Here is an 18485-nt window from a genome sequence, read left to right on the forward strand (position 1 = left end):
TATATTAATTATTTATTAAAATTTTCTTGTAAATTGATAAGGTTGCCACATATTCAATTATTAAGTAGATTTATTTTGAATTATGTTTTTTAATGTTGGAAACAAAAAGTATTTTTTATTTTACTACAATCATAGACAAATTTTTACAATTTAAATGTGTTGGCAACAATGACCTTCCATCGAAAACATCCTGCCTTCCTGCCATCTGTCAAACTTGACATTGGCTGACAATTCTGTCATTAATTGCTCATCACACACATCATGAATTAATATATTGCTTTGCGGCAGCAGGTATTTGTAATCAAGGTTTTATTGAACTGTGTAAATAAAATAAAAAGATTACTTTGCTGACCATGAGAATGTTTATCATGTGAACGTTCAACGAAATAATGACTGAATCGTGACTATCGGTAGGTAAGCTTTTACAATCCATCCGCTTTATCGATCATGTGTTTTGTGTAGATTACCAGTGTTAATTACGTGGAACATCGCGATGTCCGTTCACAATTCACAAGATGAGGCAGACGCCGACAGGGCGCAAATGGTAAAGAAGATCCTGAGTGCGGCATTTTACGCACTTGCTTCTTTTATGATAACAGTTGTGAACAAAACTGTTTTGACGACGTACGCTTTTCCATCTTATCAAGTTTTGGGATTGGGGCAAATGGTAGCGATAATTACTGTATTATGGTGTGGACGTGCCGCGAATATACTGCAATTCCCGCCTTTGGACAGTGGGGTGGCGCGGCGGATATGGCCACTTCCTCTCATTTACATGGGTAACATGGCCACAGGGCTTGGAGGCACGAAAGAATTGAGTTTACCAATGTTCACAGCATTGCGTCGGTTTAGTATCCTCATGACTATGATCCTTGAGAGACTTATACTGGGAGTGCGAGCCTCCTGGTCTGTTCAGAGCAGTGTGTTTGCGATGGTATTTGGTGCTCTCCTGGCCGCAGCTGATGACGTGACTTTCTCAGTATCGGGATACACTCTTGTTCTTTTAAATGATGCATTTACAGCTGCTAATGGAGTATACATGAAGAAGAAATTGGATGCCAAAGACCTTGGCAAATATGGATTGATGTATTACAATGCATTGTTTATGTTTGTGCCTGCTGTTTTAGTGGCATGGTGGACAGGTGACCTGGATCGCTCCTCTGAGTATGCGGGGTGGAGTGACCCCATCTTTCTAGCTCAATTTATCATGTCTTGTTTCATGGGTTTCGTTTTATCGTACAGTGTTATGTTATGTACGCAACACAACAGTGCCTTGACTACTACCATCATTGGCTGTTTGAAAAATATATTAGTGACTTATCTAGGGATGGTGATTGGCGGTGATTACGTATTCTCCTGGTTGAATTTTGTAGGTTTGAACATTAGTGTGCTGGCAAGCCTTCTATATACTTACGTTACATTTAAGCGCAAGTCAACTCCGAGTTATGCGTTGATCAATAATGCTAAAGTGGATACTGTATAGTATCGCCTACGTAGGAAACCAACCTCGTGTTCCACATACTCTGTGTAGTGTTGACTGTACCAAAGACAGTCATCTAATTGTGGTGATATGACTTATCAGTGACTTTGAAAAGTGATAGTGACCAAGTCAAGTAATGGATGTTATTTGGATCAGATATTAATGTGTAATAAAAAAGTTAAGAAACAGAGTTCAGGCATCCAGTCTGTAAAGATATATGCAAACTAGTAACCAGTATTGTATCATGTTTCTTATAAGAAAACATAATATGTAATAATTATTTTTGGAATACATTTGGCCATTTATGTTTCTCTTGGAATGACAAACAAATGAAAAAATATTTCACTAAGGTTCAACTGTTTGCCCTAAAAAATCTTACAATTGTAACAGGGATAACCCTATTTTAATGATTTCAAACTAATAAGTAGATGTATTAAATAGAACATTGAATGAACACTATAAGCATAGTCAACTTAATGTCAGGCTACCTTGCTTGATACTCCAAGGTGTGGTCATAAGAGGAGAGGCTAGTTCACATTGGATTTGGGTAACTTGAAAATAATATGCTGTTGACTGTACAGACTAGTCGCCTTGGTACTCTAAGAATCTACTCTGAGCAGGTTCTGTAAATATGTAATGGAATATATTTTTAATACTTAATTTTTCTTAAGAACTGTTTGCAATGACTTAAGCACTTGTTTATACACACTTAATAGTTGTTAATATTTATGAACTGTATTTTGTATATTGTTCCTAGCAGAATTAATAAGAGGTAGTCATATTGTTGGCAGAATCATGAGATCATGTCATCTTAGACTCTTTTACATATGTGAGCAATGGTTGATATTTATTTTATATAAGAAGTACACTGACTTAAAATGAATAGTATTTATAAAAAAACTTGCTTTTTCCCCACATGTAAATTACCATAATATGTCCTCCATACTCTAAAATTTTATGGACATTGGTTTAGTAGGTTTGACGTGAAAGACAGAGAAACACAAACGTGTTAATATCAAAGATTTCAATTATTATTTTTTTGAAATTTGTGTTACGAAATACTAACTCAACGATACTATATTTTATAATAAATACTTATGTAAGTTTGTTCCTCATTATGCCCTGGCCGAAATTCGAACCCGGGTCTCCGGTGTCGCAGACAACCGTACTACCGCTGCACCACAGAGGCCGTCAAAATGATGCTAACTATTTTCACGTGGGCAAAAGCTAGTTTATAGTTAAAACTCATTCATATGATTTAAAATGTTTTTTTTTTTTTAATTATACACTTAAATATTTTGGTAATTTGAACAAGGATTTAAAACTAATTAAGGACGTTATTGGAATTTGACTAATCTGATTTTAGTCTTAAATGTGAACTGGTATTTTTTTATTTTACCTTGTAATGTGTCATTGTATATGTTATTATTTGTTTACTTTTATTTTCTTTTTTCTCAATAAATAAAAATAAAATATGTACGAGTATGAGAAAATTTTATACATTATCATCTACTGATATTATAAATGTGAAAGTTTTTAAGGATAAAAGTCGGTGTGGGTGCGTGGTTGTTACTCACGCAAACTCTGCTAGACGTATTTTGATAAAATTTATAAACAGGTAGAACATATAATAGTTAATCCCGAAATTCTAATGGCAGCGACGCAGCTGAGCAGTTCTGTATAAAATGTACCCTATAAGTTTTTCCAGGTTATATTCTACGCTTGTACAAAATTTCGTCAAAATCCGTTCAGTAAATTTTGCGTGAAAGTGTAACAAACACACACACACATCCTTAAAAAGTTTTGCATTTATAATATTAGAAGTGAGGAAAGATTAAGCCATTCGGTTCAACGTGAGATTTCAGTATTTTCATAAATGTCGACTATGTCTATCCCGCGGAGGGTAAATACGCGATATTTGTTTGTATGTACCTAGGTACGTTCACTTAAAAAAATTGTTGGTATCAAGGTATGACATATTTAAGTATAATTTAATTTAAACAAGTTAAACATTTATATATATTACATCTCTTTCCATAAGGTAAAGACAGAGGCTACGTCTTTTCACTTGTATAAATGATAATTTTATTTTAATTTTTTTTTCATGAGGTGGGACTAAAAAATCTGTATATGGTCATATATTAAATGGTATAATTCTTACCGAAATCGCTTAATATCATATTTCTAAGAGTAGATTTACTATTTAAAATGCCATTATAATATGTCATTGTATCTGATACTGATAAGTGTTATCTTTTAAAACATATCATTTCATTATGTTGATTTAATCTCATTATCTAAATACATTTACGGGCTGTTGTCTTTGCCAGACTGCGACAGAATGATGGTTATGTATTTTTAAGTTTTGAGTTATTTTTACTTTTTTAAGTCTTTTATTCTGGGTATTGTAACTTTGGGTGCACTGACTTTACATTAGGTATCTTGGTGTAAAAGATGAATAAGGGGATTAAGGACAGGGGTCAAGTCTGTAAAAAATCCAAAAATGTGTTGAAATATTGAAAAGTTTTTGTCATTTTGAGTTTAATACTATCGCATAGACGTGGCTGCGACTACATATATGTTTACCTTTTCGCTTTGAATTAAGTCTGTTAAAACACAAAGGTACCTACCAACCAACCAAGTAGTTTTTCACATCGTACTTATTCAGTTGCTAATAGATAAGGACTGTCGAATGAAAAAAAAAACTATTTTAGCGAGACTATCGATAAGAAAATAGAAATAAATTGATTTTCAAAATAGGGAACAAGTTCTCACATAATGACGTCAACGGAACTTTTAATTAAATCTACTGTCGCTTGCAAAGCGCAAGTGTAAAAGGAGGCGCAGAACAAACTACATTGCGCCTTTTTGCCGGACGTCAATTTACACACTATTCCATTTTTATTTTTTTAAAGACTTGATTAACTTGTTCGACAGCTTTGCTTTAGTTTCACAACAAACTGCTTCACAAAGGGTAGATAATTTATACTGCATTTAATCGCATCTGCTCAAAGCCTTCTCGCTAATTGCAGATAAAGGAACGCCAGAAGTTTGTCAAAGGTGCGGGAAACTAGCTGTTAGATGCCAAGTACAAATATTTAAAGGATGTAGATGTTCTGAGAAGGAAATTAAACAACTTTCTCACCTACATTTAAAAGGGAAAATTTATAATAAACTGGTCTCGATATACCTCCCTTAAGTTTGTGATGTCAGATGTTCTGAATATGGGTTTAGTGGAGTGGACAGGTGTTGTGTTAGGTTTAATGGGTATACATAAAATGAAAACCAACATGGAAAAATTTACTTTAAGGCGGGAAAAATTACCTTGAATATTTTCCGTGTGGAGGAGACAAGAATATAGTCTGTCTCTTATTAAATAGGCCCAATTTAAAAGAATCATTCGAGGTCCCTTGAACTTGATTTTAATGCCTCTAGATTGGTTATATATTTTAATGGCGATAAAGAGAATAAGTAATTATGTATGTAAAAAGTAAACTTCTAATTATACATTAATACGTTGGCAATAGGAAATTAAACCCTTATCAGTATTACTACTCAGTGATGATAAGAAAATATTGGTGGAAAATTAAACTTTATTTTTATAAGTGAAGAGTGCACATTTGACATTTAGAATTTTTTGTCTGTCTGTATGTATATACAGGCGTATATTTGTACAAAAAAATTGCTTCTTTTGTTCTATCCATTCCAGCCTAAAATACTAAATGTACGGACAAAATATTTTTACTGTTTTATTACATCTATAGATTGGGATCTAAAGAATCAAATGTTCTCCCGACCAAATCGCTTGGGAGGATAATTGATGATGATATTTATATCAATCTTAATTCATATTTAATATTGCCACTAGATAAACTACATACTTTTAGTATGAACCTTATTTAATAACTATATTGTTGGCGTATATTATGGTACCCTTGGTATATAGGTACCTACTATTATTTCTATAGCGTTATATTCCGTTTGTGATATAATCATAGATTTAAGTATATATAATTACTGATATAATTATTGTTTTGTAAATATTTTTTCATCAAAATTATGGAATAAATTTTATTTGTACTGTAATTTTGTTTTATTTTTCTAGTTTTTGCCCACGATGGAACATCCTTCTTCCTCCTGGCGTTAGTTTTGGTTGCGTCTTCACCTGACTGGAGAAGCCAAGTGTTCGCTTGTGAGTGTGACCAGCAATCCTGGACCAGATAAGTCAGTTTTTACATGAAGCGAGTCCCGTTTTTGTAACCTTTATATTCAACTTGTCCCATACATTTATTTCCTGAAGAAACCGTGTAAGACGAAAAGAAGGCGATGGGCTAGCAACCGGTCACAATTTGAATCTCAATTCTATCATTAAGCTGAATAGCTGAACGTGGCCATTCAGTCTTTTCAAGACTGTTGGCTCTGTCTTCCCCACAAGGGATATAATAATAATAATAATAAATATTTATTGTCTCACCATAATCACAAAAAAGTTTACAAAAATAACTTAATTGGTAGGTATTACGAAAAAGGATTATGGTGGGTTGATACCTAAACTAGGAAGTATCCTGTATCTTAGGATATCAACCCTCCACCCCATTAAATGTATAAATAAAAAAAAACAGACTTACATAATTTTACAAACAATGTGATTAAAAATTTAAAACTACCCTAACACCAATTTTATAATATAGACGTGACCATATGTATGTATAGAAACCGTGTAGGTTTCCTTAAGATACTTACCTCACCAGTAGTCAATTAAAATTTTGTGTGTGGCTCAGAAAAGAAATAAAATTTAAGTTAAATGGCCGCAGTAGGATTTCAACATGTGCATTCAGGCTTAATTAGTCGGGTATAACAATTCCACCATCGACGCTTTTCTCTAGAATAACTTCATTCCTGTATTTGAAACTCAATTGGACAATAAAGATAATTCGTGTTGTGTATTCAATACGCATCGTTATTTAGATTAATAAAATCTAAATCGCCATTACCGTTTTACGTATCTACTTAAAGGAACGCCATCTACTTGAAAAGTATGTAGCTTATTGCTTTTGGTAAGTAATATAGATGTCGCCACAGACTAGCAATCTTTAAACCAACTAATGGCGGCAACTCATATTATAAATACGACAGTAAATTTGCTGCCTCTTCACGCTATATCTACTGAACCAATTTTCATGAAATTTTGCATGTAAAGAGTCTGGAGAAGGACACAGCTTTCATCTCGGTAAAAAATAAAGTACCAATGGCATTATTTAAGGTGGCGCTAAATTTCCACGGGCGAACCGGAATTCCTTTGTAGGTGGGACTTAATATGCGCGGGCTAAATACCAGCTTTTTAAATCCATTTAAGTAAGTACTTTTGGTCAAACTTAGGATTGGAATAGATTGGTTGCAATTAAACTAATAAGGCTTCTTTATACTCTGTGCTAACATCTCTATCATAGGCGTGTACCTACCTACACAATTACTCTTCCAACTATTTCTCTTCCAGTTTGTGCCTCAGAAAATTCTAATAGAACACGGTCGCTAGGCACAGAATGCGGCAGAGTACAACATGACATATGTACTAAGTACATACCTACTGAATTTTTCCCTCAAAGTGACATTCGTTTACCCATCTACGAGAATCTGGCATCTGTGACGAATGGATCAATTTACACCAAAATGACAAATTTACTAATATTTTATTTCGATCGCGTGTTGATTTGCGAATAAAGGGATAAAATTCTTAAATTAAGGGAAAATAAAAACGGTTTAAGTATCAATAGTTTATTACATAAATTATAGCCAAGCTTACATTTACGATTTAAAACTGTCCTAAGTTTTATTTCTATAATAATTCTGTATACGACGCAAGGCGCTTGAATCGAAGGACCAAGTTGACAACCTCGCAAACTCTATATAAAAAAAAAACTTATAAATAAATCTAACGTCGTTCTATGTTTTACAGTAATTAGGCTATGATTGGTGTTACTACATTCAACTATACCAGTTACAATATTAGCTCTTAACTCGCGAAAGCAACTTTATAGCTAATTGAATTATTTATTATTTTAACATCAGACAATTATACTTGAAATGTTACTTCTTATCAATTTTACTGTATCTGAAGAAATTTGCTATATATTTCTAAAATAAATAGCACACTAGACAAAGAAAACAATCTCTGTGTGCAAAATAGTTAACTAAATAAATACAATTTTGCCTAATGTTAAAAATTATGGCATAAACCTGGGAATATCACAAAATATCTTTTAATCTTTTACGTATAATATTTCAGTAGTCTATATTTAATCAAATAATTGGAAATTTTTAGTATGCTTAATAAATAAAATTATTGGATGCATACTGGGTCAAAGATATGAAACCAATTTAAATTGGTAAAAAAGTAATATTAATGTTTGTTCTATTTTTAAAATATTTTTATTTACACATGCAACCCAATCAAATAAACAAAATATTTTTTTTTGAAAAAGATTCTACAACTGCAAACACAAATAGTGTGTATATAGTTTGAAAATGTTATAAATTACTATTGATTTTGTCGGATTCACATTTGATTTACAAGGCTAAAAAAAATGGATTGTAGTCATAAATGAAAAGGATTTTAAAATTAAAAAAAATGCTTATAAACGTTCTGCGAATAGGCACCGGTTCAAAGACAGGCAAGTTATTGCTTTTGGCGACAGATTATTATCGGGACTACAATTTAATTTTCAAAATCACATTTACAAACACTCCCATTGACAAAAAATGACCAATTCATGTAATAAATATAATTATAAAGCATTCGTTCCATTTTACCACGGAATTTGTATTTAAAAACAGTGTAATAAATTGTTCTCCAGAAAAATATTTTAATGAAAGAAGTGGCCACATTGGTGAGATTTAATATTCAAAAAATGAATTAATTTCATATGAATTTTCAGATTACAGATAAACCTTTTTAAATTAACATTTGAGTGAGATCCGTCGTGGGGTATTACGAATTCATCTCTGCACCTTTTACTAAAGTGGATTAACTGAAATCACTTGCTTCAATTATAATATTTCTCATGTAGGAATTTAAAGTAACTTTATTTTAAATACAATTTTATGATAAAATATTTTTATTTGCAAAACAATATTGCATAAATTGGCCAATTTCGCTTAATTTTGTGACAGACATTTCAATACTCAAAATAAATAAATATAAATATAAATATATACGGGACAAATTACACTGATTGAGTTAGCCTCGAAGTAAGTTCGAAACTTGTGTTACAAGATACTAACTCAACGATACTATATTTTATAATAAATACTTATATAGATAAACATCCAAGACCCAGGACAATCAGAAAAAGTTCTTTTCTCATCATGCCCTGACCGGGATTCGAACCCGGGACCTCCGGTGTCACAGACAAGCGTACTACCGCTGAGCCACAGAGGCCGTTGTATTATAAAATACTGGACTTTCGACTTAAATAAATAAATATTTGCTATTTTACAGCTTCTCCGACCAAGTATCAAAAATCTTATTTATAATTTTATTCTTATTTCATAATTACAACATGCTTTCCGTACTAGCTAACATACATCGAATATGTTCTCAATTAATTACATAATATACTATAGCAATATGAAATATGAGATTTAACCGGTGATGTAAATATTATATTTATTTAAAGGTACAATTGTGGTGTTTAATGTTTATCGTGATTATGGAAGATCTTATTCTATTCAAATAAAAAATCCAATCTGTGTTTATATTGATAAAATAAACCAAAATAACTACAAAATAATCTAAATCGATATTAATGTGGCACATATTTGTATTGTGTATGAACTACCTTCAGCTCGGTGTCTAATGGCAATGAACTAAAATTACATGCATGCATATATGTATCTCGTAATTTGCTGCTTTGAATGCGTGAATGAGTTTTTGGAGGGATTGGAAAGGCAAAAAAAGCTAGGTGCTTTCCTGCAGTGCCCATGGAAACAAGCTCTGGAAATTTGGCATTTTTAATTTTTTACGGTCTTACGTTTAATAAAACATATTTCAAATTATCTTCTTCCTCCTGGCTTTAGTCCCAATTGCATCCTCACCTCTCTGGTGAAGAGCACGGGGTATGCCTACGACATGGATCCTAGATTGGGTGAGTCAGGTTTTTATACGAAGCGACTCCCATCTGACCTCCGCTACCTTTGCAGGTACCATGGTACCATGCAGGTACCATCTGAATGTGCAGGTTTCCTCACGATATTTCCTTCGCCGTAAGAGCATCGGTTAGCATTCAAACTAATGTACACAACTTTGAAAATAGAGGCTGAGATGGGATTTGAAACTGTGAATTTCTGCGCATCACGCATTTTAATCGGGCACCTGACCTATTTGACCACCGACATAACATGAAGTGTTTAAAATGCAACATCCTAATGGAACGTAAGTCCGGATCACGCTGAAAAGGCAAAAATTGCCAGCTGAAGTTACGTAAGACATTATAACTACACTGAAGTCGTAAAGGAAACCGGGAGTGACAGTAATTACACACAAGATTGGCACGTAATGAATAGGGGAGCTTGATGCAAGCACTGAAGGAGCCTTCATTACAGGTTCTGCGGGTTATTAGACAGGAGACACCCGTCATCTTTTGTGCAAACAGTAGTTTAAAAATGCCATTGGATTTTAGACAATGGACAAACGCAATTAAATGTGCCCCGTATGTGAAAGTTGACAGGAAGACTTTAAAATAAGGTAACCTAATTTGAAGCCACTCTGCTGGGGTAATTACGATGCAGTATCAGAGGAAACATCAATTAAAAGTCATGTTGGGAGGATAAAGTTAGAAATTGTTTGTGTAACGAGAGAAATTTGTGAATGTAGTTATGATTTTCGTGTTCGGCCGTGCTTCAAAATAAAACCGAAAGCAGCTCACTGATTAAAATATCTCACGGTCCCTTTGCACTCGTTTCGATAGGAATATCTATTCGGGCTCAAAATAACAAAACATTTTTAGCAATGCTTAGATAAAAGATTATAAACACTGTTGAAAATTATTCTAAGAATATAATAATTATATTTAAGATATTATAAATAGTTTTATAACTTGAGCATACAGGTCAAGATTTTAAATATTAGAGCCATAAGGCTAGTCTAGTTCGGATAGAATTGCAAATTTTTCTTGTACCTATTTTAAATGTAAATTCGACACATTCTAAAGAAAGTCTTAAAAAGACATACGAATAATTGGTTTAAAGCGTTCTCATTTAAAAAATGCAAATAAGGCAGGAGACAATTTAATCTGTCATGCAAGCCTTTAGTCACATACGTAAGAGATACAAGAAAAACTGGCCTAATGCAAGGTCGGAACGACGGCAAAAGATATACCAATTTAAAAAAAAATGTCTACCTGCTCTATTTATCAGGTAGGTAAGACAAATACAACGGTACTTCAAATTTTTTTAAATAATAATTTTACAACCTTAGCACATGAAAATAACGGATGTTTTACTTTTTATTTTTAACTAATATCGAATCATAGCTTGTCAGATGAGGAAATGAAAGTATTCCTTGAAATAAACTATTCTAAAATTAAATCCCCAATAATTACTATGCAATAAGAAGCACTCAAATGTAGTAACTTTAAAAAAGGTTAAGAACATTCTCGACTTATCGAAAACATGAAAGGATGTCTTATCTATACGATTAGTAGTTATTACTGGGTACTGATAATAAATTGATGTTGCAAGGAATGAATGAGCAATACGATAAACCCAACTATTATTTTACCGCTCAGAGTGTTATTTCAAAAAAATTATTCTCTGAAATTTAACTATAAATTAAATAAGTCATTCCTATTACATATAATTCAAATTCGTTAGTAGCTGACGTGGACTCACAGATCAAGGTACGACTATCATAGGAATCACGCCTAAATCTAGAATTTCTCTCGCATTTCCTCGTAAAAAAAACTATATTTAATATATATAAATTACAGTCAGATCAGGCATTATTTTTATAAATGTCACATGATTTTTATATTTTGTGATACAACGGATTAAACTAAATTTTCAATATTTTTTATCTTTACTTGACAATCGTCATCATTTCGTTAAGTTTTAAAATGTTGAAACTTATTCAGTGCCAACTTCATTCTAAATATAACTAGCTCATTGGAAAGTTTTCAAGAAATGAGAGACATAGAAAAACTTATATTAACATGAACGCTGAGAAAACAACACCCCATTTAAATGTAGTAGCGTAAAAACCGGATTTAGAATGCGTAATTACATTTCTGTCCTAAGGTTGCGAATGTAAGCTCGTTCTGTATAAAGGAAAGCTTAATAAGTATTTCATCAAAGGTCTTAGCAGCATTATCCCTGATTAGTGAGTACGAGTAATTTATATTTAATCAGAAAGTATGTTAACTAGATAATATAAATGCACGAGATTTACTTGCAGACTATGAAAAGGTCAATCTAGTTTGACGTACAAACTGCATAATACATTACAATGTAAACTTGATGAATCTGTGCCCAACAAAACTATTGTAATTCTGCGTGAGGTCGTCTGAAAACGTTACAACTCGTATATAAAGAGTCGTCATCAGTCGTCTTGCAATGGACTTTATACGACTATAAAATCATGATGACAAAATGATTTAATGAGCAAGTAAAATTGTAAAAAAAATAATAATAATAAATACACCCGTTTTGCGTCACATTAAGTTTCAATTTACACTGACCTATAAAAAGTTACCGTATATATAATGACAGCTCATGCATTGTACTACTTTATTTTTTGTCAACTAGGTATTTATTTGGCTATTATAATGTTACGTTTCCAGATATATTAGGTATGCTCAAGTTTCTCTGTTACAGCAGAGTCAAATGTGTTGTCATAATGAGCCCTTTCTAAGATAATTTCCGCAAAAATTGTAAAATGTCGCGTGAGTAAAATGACTCAGTCTAACTTGACAAAAAGTTGATTGCAGCCACATATTTTTAAAATTACCTTGTCACATCCGCAAAAAACACGAACATTATAATATATACATGATCGCTTCAAGCATTTTATAATTCGGTCGCTTAGCATACAACAATCGCAAAGCAGATTTTTAAATTATTAAAAGAAGCGAAGCACTTATTATACTATATTGGCATTTCCGAAGGCGTCGGGCGCAGGAAGCGGCGCCAGAGCAGAAGGCTTTGATTTGTACGGCGGTCGTAATTGCGTGTGAACTGTATCATACAAACCTATATGATACAAAATACACGCCTTCGACTACGCTTTGCCTCCGGCCCGTGTAAGCCTTAGAGATTTGCACACTAACAAAGCGAGTTATATAATGGCATTTTAGACGTGTGCAAAACTGTAAATGATTTTTTTAAACTAAATAGGATAATATAAATGATCTATAAATTAATTTTTATTTACGCTAATACCAAAAAATGTACACCGATAGAGTAAATGATCCTCAAAAATGGTCGTTTATGATATGAATGTGGCGATGTTGTCATTAAACTGTCGATTAAAATTTTGTAGTAATTTTTTTATGATATACTAATACTGGGAAATTAACTGGGAATTCATTTAATTCTGGTGATCATTTACTATATTTGATAGTAATTTTTGGGGGCTAAATTGAACTACATCCATTTGTAGTTATTTAAACATAAGTCATATAAATGATATTAATTCTACATTCATATTGAAGTTAAGAGGACGGTACAAAACTAAATTAACATTAAAGTAAAATAAATAAAGTTGCTTTCTTAATAATTTTAAAGCTTATACATTATACATTTGATCATTATTTGTTTGAAGTTATTGAAGAAAAGTTTGTATACCAACTTTTTTTCAATCTGTTAAGGAAGGATGTTGTGGTATTAAGTTTAAGGGTATATTGCATTTAAAATAAGATTTACAGTCAGCTTTTTATTTACATGCAGGGTCGAAACGTTCCAAAATATGCGTTAAAATACAACACAAATATAAATTCATAATTAAGTACCTAAATCACATTGGCAGTACGATTTATATGTTAAAAACAAGGACATGAGTATTTGACACTTAATTATTAAATTACCTTGTTAGATAGTTTTATAAAAAATCGAGAATCATCACGAATATACAAATAACTACTTCTCCAAAATTGGCTAGCTACATTTATAACTCTTAGTTTTTACAAAATGTTATAAATTTTCCATTGTGATTATGGCATGCAGGTATGAAGTAATATGACTTTAGAAAAAATAATTCACTGCCAAATTAAAAAAAAATTAGTTAATTACCATGGTGGGCATGGTCAAACATGATTACTGAAAATTTATTATGGACAGACAAATGTCAAAATAAAAAAAAACTTATACTCCTCAGAGTAATAAATAGTTAAGTACACATGCTTTGTATATTACTTCATATCTGCCAAATCTTCAATTAATAATCTTATAATAAAATTAAAATCCAGTCAATCACCTCAATATTATGTTAACTTACATCTAAAATAGCAATAAATGTAATTCACAATAAAATGTGTAACAAAACGATAAACTATAAAATAATAATCACATTTGAATTAGCAGCCATCTTTTTTCTTGAACACTGGTTCGGAAGTTATCATTTTCAGTATAAATGCAATTTTTGAGATTTTAGTTACTTTTTGTCATTTGTACAAATAAAAAATAGATAGTGTAAGATTATAAACTATATGGCTCTGTAATTCGTTGTATTTTGTATGTATACATCACTTAAGCTTTTCTATAGAAGAATTTTAAACATGTTCTAGTCATTTAGGCCGGTAATAAAGATTCAATGTATTTGGGAAGTATACTAAATTATAATTGTACAATAAGAAATACAACAGAATATGAACAGCCTACAATAATTCACTTTTCAGTAAGTTAAATCAGTTAAGCACTTTGTCCATGTCAAAATCCAATCATGGAAGTCTTTTTAAAAAAATATACAAGCTGTTCAACACATTTTCTTGTCATTGCTCTGGTTTATATCACTTATTTCCACTCACACCAAAAAGCCGTAAGGGCCACTGACGCGAATATGCGCGCGCATACTTTGCACGCTATTCATGATCTTCTTTTGGTGGCCCACGAGTGTGACACCAAGAGCTGCCAACTGATGCACAGTCAGGTCGACCACAGCATCCATATCTGTGATACCCGCCGCCCGGAATTTCTCTATATACCTCGACATCTTGATGCACTCCAGCCACTCCTCTACTGACGAAAATTGCACCAGATCTGGTGTATCGCCGGCTAGAGGGTCCGCTGAACGATTCTGAGCTATTTTCCGCAAGGTATCAGGGCACCTGATGAGTTTGTCTAAGGTCGTAACAATGCTAGAGAATGTCGGTCGGTGTGTACGCTCTTTCTGCCAACAGTCCAGCATAAGTTGGTAAACAGCTTCGGGGCAATCCATAGGGGCCGGGAGGCGGTATCCTTTCTCTATCGACTTTATCACATCCTGGTTACTCCAGTTCCAGTAGGGTCGCTCGCCAAAGCTCATCACCTCCCAGCAAACGATACCCATAGACCACACGTCGCTGGCTGATGTGAATTTCCTAAATGCGATAGCCTCTGGCGCAGTCCATCGCACCGGGATTTTGCCGCCGCGCGTCGTGTACGCACCATCTGCTGTAGATTCTATTTCGCGCGATAGCCCAAAGTCAGCTATCTTGCAAACAAGTTGAGAATTCACAAGTACATTGCGAGCGGCGAGATCGCGGTGTATGTAATTCATTTCAGAGAGATATTGCATTCCTGTGGCGATGCCGCGCAGCATTCCCACAAGTTGTAGGACACGGAATTTGCCGTCGTTCGCTCGCAGGAACGTGTCTAGCGATCCGTTCTCCATGAATTCAGTAATTATCATTATGGGATTGCACTTAGTAACGACACCCTGTAAAAATATAACATTGGGATGTTCGAATTGACCCATTATAGACGCTTCTGCTAAGAAGTCTCTTCGCGCCCGCTCTGTCGAGCCCGGCTTTAGTGTTTTTATCGCGACATCTATTTCCTGCCCGCAACTGGCCGGCACTTTTAGCTTTCCTCGGCAAACATCACCAAACTCACCGCCGCCGATAATTGCTTCAATAGTGATGCAAGATGCGTCAATTTCTCGAGCAAATTCCCTCACTGCTTGGTTGGGATCTTCGTATGTGTGTGGGTCTATGTAGGTGCGAGAACCAGTGCCAGCGAAAAGCGGTGTCGTTGCGTTACTGCTGGTCTTTGCAGGTCTTTCTGGACCAGTGTAAACTTCGCCATTTCTGTAGTTGAGTGCATTGCAATCATTTGGCTGCTTCTTGTCGCATTCGTCATCGGCACGCGAACGTAAAAAGAGGACGGTCACAATGATGGCAACCACGCATATGACTACTACTGCAACCATTACTCCTGCTACTAATCTTACTTGAGCACCTTCTTCTTCACCCACAAAGGTTGTTTCGGGCACTGTGTTTGTAGTATGAGCATAAACAATCCCACTAAATTCACCCCAACCGCGTTTCATCTTGGCTCTTACTCTAATACCATACTCAGTATCTTTTTTCAGACCAGTCATAATTGCATGTGGCTCTTTGGTTATCTTCAACGTAGTATTTGCTCCTTTCTCCAGATTGTCTTTTGGGAAGCATTTAACCTCATAACTTTCAATAGCATCATCTGGGTCTGTTAAATCAATAGGGGGTGGATTCCAAGAAAGGGATATCTTGTCACTATCTACATTCAATACTCTCAATTTTGATACAACACTGACAACTGAGGCTTCAGTAATAGCTGTTATTTCAACTTTCTTTGGGGGCTCCCCAGTCAATTCTGTGACTCCATTCTCTGCAAATACTTGAAATTTATACTCCGTTACTGGATCCAGACCTATTATTGTGACTCGAGTGGTGTTAAGTCCGGAAGCAGCTGGTTTATACTCTGCACTTGGTCCGCAATTAGAACAGTGTACCCTGTATGTGACATCATTACGGCCACCAGTTTTGTGTGGCGGTTGCCATGTAAGCGATATTGAAAATTGGTCAGCAAATGTTACAGTCAAATTATCTGGAGCTGATGGGGGTTGTGTACATGGTATATCTTTAGGGTCATTTTTAGCTCTATAAAATCCAGGTACACATTTGCATTCAGCTGCAGCATAAGCTGTTGACTTTGAGTAGTCAGGACATGGTATGCAAGGGTCATCACCTGTGTGGGATTTAAACTTGCCCGGAGGACATTCTTTGCATATTTGGTTATGATGGTCAGATTCAAAACCAGCCCGGCACTTGCAGGAACCACTGGGAAGGGTCCATTTACCATCACCTTTGCATAAATAGACAGGAGCTGCCTCACCTGGTGCTATCTCAGCATTCTCCACACAAGTTCCATTCGCTTGCTCAATTACAGTCACTTCTCTTCCAGTTGGAGTAGCCGGAAACCTTGCAAAATTAACAGTAACTTCGGGACAGGTGATATAATACACCTTGACAGCCAAAATAGAAATACAGGCTCCTTGATCTCTAAATGCAAAGTACACACCTTTTTTGGTGACTGCTATGCTCTTCACTTCCGTATTTATATCCACTTCAGAATTAGTATTGAATCTGCCTTCACCTGCTGCAATTCGACCCACCAACTTGTAGGTCTCGGGCTCCCACGGCGGCTGTTCGCGGGTGACCACGTCGAACTCATAATACAATAGGCTGAATGTCTCCTTACAACTCAAAGCATTTCCAGGGAATAGAGAGCAGTCACGGATTGTAAACTTGATCTCTATGTAAATTCGGTTTGCGTTCCTTCTCTCGATGAAAGGCGTCCACAGCCAGTTGTTAACGTTGTTGTGTGCTACGTCGCAAACAACGTAAGATCTCCAATTGATTTGTTTCTCGAAGTTGGTGTAGGATTCTTCCAGCCATCCTAATGTGCTCGCTTGTGGGCCGTAAGGGAAACGTGTCCAGCCCAATGTTGCCTCCGTGGTGGTATCCAGCAAAAGCACTTGCTCAGCGGCCGCGAGCGCCGCTATTGATACGGCCACCACCGCAATAATCCACATCATCTCAGCCGCATCACTAATCACGAACGTAAACAGTAATTTGAAAAAGCGTTAAGCATATATTCAGTCCTTACACTGTACCTACATAGCGATATTTCATTGTCGCATTCAGAAAGTGCACTTCACTTTGTTAGGTTTATACAATGTCCCCGACATTTCACTTCTGTCTTTCGTTTGTGGAATGTCCGCGCATTATAGAGTGGCCGACCCCCATTCGACGCCAAATCACAATAATCACTGACGGAGAACACAACTAGCGAATATTAACACGTTTGTATGTGAGGATTTTAATTTCTATTGATCCCGTACTTCACAGATGAAACTCACTTGATATGGACGCGCAGCCAGCAGTTTTGAAACAGTGTTGCTATTCCAAAAAACAATACAATATTGTACCGTACCATAGTGTAAAGACAAGAAAAAATAATTGTTGCCTGTCATTGAAATTAAAATATGACCACATTTTGAATTTTTAATTTGTTTCCTTTAAGCAAAACAAACCAGACCTTTTCCATCTATTGTACATATAATATGTATTTACTCCAAAATATAATTGACCGGTGCAAATATTTTGGTATCCCATTAACATTTCTGTTTAAAATAAATATGTAATGTACTTTTACACAAAAGATTGTATGTTTTTCATTTTACCACCTTACATAAATTTAAGAAATCACGTCATTTGAGATTGCCGTCGCTGCTCGATGGATAGAAATTATTAGGCAACATTAAAGTACAAAATTCGAAAGCAGTTCTAAAAAAATGGTGGCAAATTCAAAAAGCATAAAATAAAGGTACTTTGAAGGTTTTGACCAAAGAACGGAATTTATAGCTTTATTTACTATATGCTTTTTTACTAAAATTCATGAATTATATAGCTTTTACGCTTGATTTGTAGCTAGCCTTGGTTGGTGGAGATTTCTTGCAGTTTTTTTCCAATGCGATGTTGGGAGTATGTCC

General features: G+C 34.5%; 2 protein-coding genes across 2 annotated transcripts; one reads left to right on the top strand and one right to left on the bottom strand.

The window, feature by feature from the left end:
• Window positions 1-228: 228 nt before the first annotated feature.
• Window positions 229-5549, top strand: LOC106134027 (UDP-sugar transporter UST74c). Its single transcript, XM_013333975.2, has one exon. It carries the CDS (start codon window positions 494-496, stop codon window positions 1481-1483), a length of 990 nt encoding a protein of 329 aa, XP_013189429.2. The 5' UTR covers window positions 229-493; the 3' UTR covers window positions 1484-5549.
• A 4334-nt stretch (window positions 5550-9883) lies between these two features.
• On the bottom strand, window positions 9884-17922 carry LOC106133972 (ephrin type-B receptor 1-B). Its single transcript, XM_013333897.2, has one exon. The coding sequence runs from the start codon at window positions 17526-17528 to the stop codon at window positions 14493-14495; it is 3036 nt and encodes a 1011-aa protein (XP_013189351.2). The 5' UTR covers window positions 17529-17922; the 3' UTR covers window positions 9884-14492.
• Between the last annotated feature and the right edge of the window lie 563 nt (window positions 17923-18485).

This window comes from Amyelois transitella, chromosome Z (assembly GCF_032362555.1).
Source record: "Amyelois transitella isolate CPQ chromosome Z, ilAmyTran1.1, whole genome shotgun sequence".
Lineage (NCBI taxonomy): Eukaryota > Metazoa > Arthropoda > Insecta > Lepidoptera > Pyralidae > Amyelois > Amyelois transitella.